Raw genomic sequence first — 5,539 nt, forward strand, 5'->3', positions numbered from 1 at the left:
AAATACTATAAATTATGATAATTGACTATATAAAATATGTTTTGAAAAAAATACAAAAAATTCCACTGATTCTTGAAGTGAATCTATCGTAAAAATACTATAAATCATGATAATTGACAACATAAAATATTTCAAAAATGTTGTATGCGGGTAGTCTTATTATGCCTTAAATAGCGTCAAAGAAAGTACAGGTTTGTGATAAAAAAACTTATTCCTTTATCCACGCAAACAATCGCTTCAAAAACTCGGTTATTAGCCCCAAAACATATCATTTATGTTATCACATTATATATATATATATATATATATATATCTTGTAAAATACCATTTATTTTGAGCAACTAGCATGGTAGCACCATTATCTTTATGTTTCCTAGCTTCTTTTATTAGAAATTAGTTAACCCAATACACTACTAAAAAAACTGTAAAAAGAGACTTAAAAAAGAGACCTCATAAGGTCTCTTTTCTAAAAAAAGAGACCTAAAAAGAGACCTCAACGGTAGGTCGCTATAATGTAGGTGACTTTTTTGTAGAGACCTCATGAGGTCGCCAAACAGAGACCTCACAACGTCACCAATAAATTTTCCAATTTTTTTTAAAAAAGAGACCTCATTAGGTCGCAATTTCATAATTTACATTTGTTTTATTTTTAATAAAGGTGGCCTCATGAGGTCACTATTATATTATTTATTTTTATTTTATATTTAAAAAGAGAGACCTCACGAGGCCACTTTGTTTCTTAGCCTAAAAAATGAAATTGCCAAAAAGAGACCTCGTGAAGTCTTTTTACTGCATTTCTAAAAAATAAACAGCAGAAAAGAGACCTCATGAGGTCTCTCTACTGCATTTCTAAAAAATAAAATGCAGAAAAGAGACCTCATGAGATCTCTTTTATGAAATTTCTGGAAAATAAAATGCAAAGAAGAGACCTCATAGGTCTCTTTTTCTGGAAAAAAACTGACAGCTTGTAACTGTTTTTGCAGCTACTCATCACCTGTCATATTAATTCAATACCTTTCTAATTAGCTAAATCAAGCTCAAAGAGCTTCCAACAATCAACTAATACAACACATTTACTAAATATTCTCTTATCAACTCAATATGCAACTCACCTTCAACGTAATTTGAAATTGAACGAAAAATCATAAAATCCATAAGTTATATAATAGGATTTCAATGTTATCATGCATTCACAAAACGAATAAGTCCCATAAAAAAGTCATAAAGTAAAGAACTTAGATTATCTATTACAACTCTAAACTTCGCTAATGCGGTAGTGTGTTTGCCACATGATCCTCATCTTCTTCATCACTACTAGACTCATATGTCATATTTCTTTGTTGACCATAGACTGGATATCGAGTAGGTTGAGACTGAGAGGGTCGAGGAGGGAAAGTGACGTCATTGGAACAAGGGGGAATCCCTCCTGAAGCAAGTAATGCACTAATTGAGCCTTAAGACCCTCATACTCTATGTCGATTCATCATCATAGGAACTACTTAGGCCTTCAAACTCAGAATGATATTCACGAAAGGTCTGTTGTGGCATGCCATAGGCATAGTCATATCTACTCGTCCCACCAATCAAGCTAGCCACACTCTCTCAGCCTGTTCTTGGGTAAGTGGCATACCTCGATTTCTTCATGTTAAGTTTGTCGTAAATCCTCCAAAACTTGAAGATATCGATTCTAAATTGAATGGTATTATTATTAGAATATAAATTTAGAAAATAAGTAACTATTAGTTTAAATTAGAGGCTTACATAGGTCAATTCAGCTCGCGGCTCAACCCACACGTCTAGATCTTCAAGATTTTTCTTCTTTCTTATGTGTGTTACCTTGAATGCCTCAGTCTGAGTTACCAATCTTCCTAGTTCCTTTTCCTACATATTGAACTAATTAAGTTATAATCAAGAGTAATTAAATATTAATACCTAAAATATATAAAAACTTACAGAAAAATGATACACACCAATTTCCTCCTCATACTTCCTTGACTTTGAGACCCACTTGTGTGTAGAGAACCACCCTTAGTAGATGGTCTAGCCTTCTTACCGATCTCACTCATTTGCTTAAATCTTGGATCCTTCGCCCTTAACAATATCTTGTTTTTCATAATTCAAACATTGACATTTATTACAAGGACACTTAAGCACACCATTACGTTGAAAAAGTTCTAGTGTCTTTGCATACTCCACAAAATCAGTGACGCCTTCTACAAATTCAGGTCTTAGCCCCATTCGACCAAAATTAGTCATTTTATACATCCAACTACGATTCATCTACATAAAGATCACAAAAAATTGAATTTGTTAAACACTAATTTATGTAATAATTTACTGAAAATCAAATTGTAACAATCCTAGTAGGGACTGCTTAACGAGGCCTTGTGCAAATGAATAAATGTATCTTTGGTGACTACAAAAGCATACTTCTCTCAACAGTTTGTCCCAAATAATGTCCACTTCCCTAAAAAAATCAAAATAAAATACATCATTAAAAAAATAGTAGTAAGGTGGCACTATTACAGAAGGGTCAAGGACCTTTCTGGGCACAATGATTTCTTAACCTTCCTCTCTTCATTACTGCAAATGAATGGTTTATATCTATAGACTACAGTATATATATAACTTTCCTCTTCTCATTACTACAACCAATAAAATAATAGGTAGATCCATATGTCATCTTAATTACTCATAAACAACGAACAAGTCATATTAATTGTCAATTATCAGCAAAAACATCTAATCCATACATTTTTCAGTTTAAAAATAACTAAAATACAAACAACGACATAAACCAAAATGATATTAGTTCTAAATTTGCATCAGAATTTACAACATGATTATTTTAGATTGAGATATAAGATATAATAATCTCAAAATACAATACAAATCTTCATAACATATTTTATTTCTTTATTCTTAGATATTACTACCCATGTAACTTCAGGCCTTAGCCCCGCTCGACCAAAATTATTCCTATTATACATCAAACTACGATCCATCTACACACAAAATTTGAATTTTTCAAACAAGAAATTAAGTCATCTTCCCAGTTAGTAGTATTAAGGGGATTCTTGCATTTGAGGCAGCAACTTCAGCTAGCATGATGATGATGATGCAACCAATAGGCACTATTAAGGGTCAAGGACCTTTCTCGGTACAATGGTTTCTTAACTTGTCTCTCCTCATTATAGCACGATGGTTTATATCTATAGACTATAGTGTGTGTGTATATATATATATATAACTTTTCTCTCCTTAGTTAAAAAACAACCAAAATACATAGAGAGACATGAACCAAAATGATATTAGTTCTAAATTTAAATCAGAATTCAACACATGATTATTAGGAGTTATGTAGAGTGAGATATAAGGTATAATAATCTCAAAATATAATAGAAAATCTTCATAACCGATTTTATTTCTTTATTCTTAGATATTACTACCCATGTATCTTCTTCTAAATTATATGATACAAAACTTGCTAGCATTCATGTTAATCATCATGAGAAGTCAAAACAGGACATTAAGATAGAACAAGAGTAAAACCCAAAGTTAATTATATGTTCATGAAGTGAAAAGAGAATCACAAATTCTACTAATGCTTGCAGTAAATTGAAAGAGAGAGTCTGCATTGATGGATGCTTGCAATAAATAAACAATATAGTTACAACTTGGTTTAAAGATTGAAAGATTCACCTTTATTTGCAGAGAAAGAAATCGACACCGAGAATTTAAATCGATGACGAAAGCTTTGGCTTCAAACCGAGTGAGTTTCGAAGGTGAAAACTAAAACTTCAAACTGATGAGAGGCTTGACGACAACCGGAGGCTACACATCTGTAAAGCTATGGGGAAGAGACAAGTTAGGGCTTTTTTTAGCTTTTAGGTGAAGAGTGGAAAGGAGATGAACTAAATTAAAAATGCCCTCTTATTTTAATTTAATAAAAATAAGAGACCTCATGAGGTCTCTTATTTTAAAATATTATTTTACAAATTTGACTAATAAAATGAGATCTCACAAGATATCTAAACCTAAATTAATATTTTTTTATTTTAACAAATAGTGACCTCGTGAGGTCGCATATTTTATACAAAGACATACTATAAAATAAAAAAAATTAAAATAAGTCACTTATATTATTAATTAGGAAGATTTTTTTATAAAATTGACCTCACGAGGTCTCTCCTGTTAAAAAAAAATTAAAAAAAGTTATTGATGCAAATAGCGACCTCATGAGGTCTCTTTTTAGCGACCTATTTTTGAGGTCTCTTTTTTTAGGTCTCCTTTTGCAATTTTTTTAGTAGTGATATGTATAGAAAAAATATAACTATAAAAAAGTTGACCCTTTCGCCAACTTTTTATTTGGACTTTTTAATTTTTTAAATAAATTTGAATTAAAACATCTATGAGGTACTTAAATTTGATTTTTCAGTTTGAATCGATTTTAATTCAAATTGGGAATACTTATGTGTCAGTGTCGCGTGATACCACTTTGGCTAATATGTATTCGTCTCTGACTATATCCTGTCATCTTTAAATTCTGAATTTACTCTGAATATAAATAATCATAAAAATTAATAATTAATTTTATTTATTTTAAAAATAATAATTACTATACTACATTTTAAAATGCCATGATAACTAAAAATAGACACAATAACTAAAATGGATCAGAGTAACTTCGAGTATATAAATTTTGCTACAATCTTTGACCTGCGTTCCGGTTTCATATTATGTTTCTAAGATATATTTTTTCACTTATCACTTATCAGCCAATCAGTATTGACATCATGAATGCATACTGATCAGCGGCAAAATTTATTTGCAAATTTATGAATTTGCTCTTTTATTGTTTGTCTCATTTCATTACACACGACAATTAATTTAATTATGACATACTAGTGAGTAGTGAGACATAATTTATGTGTGCTATTTTAAATTGATTAAAATATTATTTTATCAAACTACTTGTATTTGCTGTATTTTGAAATTTTAATTTTGACTATTCCTACTTTAATAATAAGTTTGAGAAATGATAACTTAATGACAAATAAATTAGAGAAGATAAATAGTTATCTCTAAATTTAATGAAATAAGTAAATATGTTTTTTTTATATATTTTTTTATATACTAAACAAGTAAAAACGAATCGAGAGAATATTAATATCTCATAGTTGTCAAATATTCAAATGCTTTGACTATTAGGAACAGTCTTAACCTACAACAACTAATTGTTCATATCCAAAACTCTGATGTAATATTTCTGCCTTACGGTGGAACATGTTTTGGACAACAGTTTCCTTCTAACGATCTAACGGATAATACAATGTTTTAAAAAAAAATTATTTGATATTCGATATTTATATTGAGGCTTAACTAAATTTGAATTTGCGTTGGAAAGTTCCACAGAGAATGAAACATTTTCTAATAAAGATGACTTCGTACTAAAGAAAATTCAATCATTTAAAAATGTATTTACGAATTACAAGTTGTAATACTTTCTTATAGTTTCTGAAATTGATCTATTTCAATT

General features: G+C 29.9%; 1 protein-coding gene across 1 annotated transcript; it reads right to left on the reverse strand.

Annotated features, from left to right (window-relative positions):
- Positions 1-1,645: 1,645 nt before the first annotated feature.
- On the reverse strand, positions 1,646-3,885 carry LOC125877057 (uncharacterized). The gene is made up of 4 exons (XM_049558368.1): positions 3,703-3,885; positions 1,971-2,280; positions 1,762-1,881; positions 1,646-1,687 (listed from the first exon to the last, which is right to left on the reverse strand). The coding sequence occupies exons 2-4, from the start codon at positions 2,112-2,114 to the stop codon at positions 1,646-1,648; spliced, it is 306 nt and encodes a 101-aa protein (XP_049414325.1). The 5' UTR covers positions 2,115-2,280; positions 3,703-3,885.
- Positions 3,886-5,539: the final 1,654 nt, after the last annotated feature.

The sequence above is a fragment of the Solanum stenotomum genome, chromosome 9, assembly GCF_019186545.1.
Source record: "Solanum stenotomum isolate F172 chromosome 9, ASM1918654v1, whole genome shotgun sequence".
NCBI classification, from domain to species: Eukaryota; Viridiplantae; Streptophyta; class Magnoliopsida; order Solanales; family Solanaceae; genus Solanum; species Solanum stenotomum.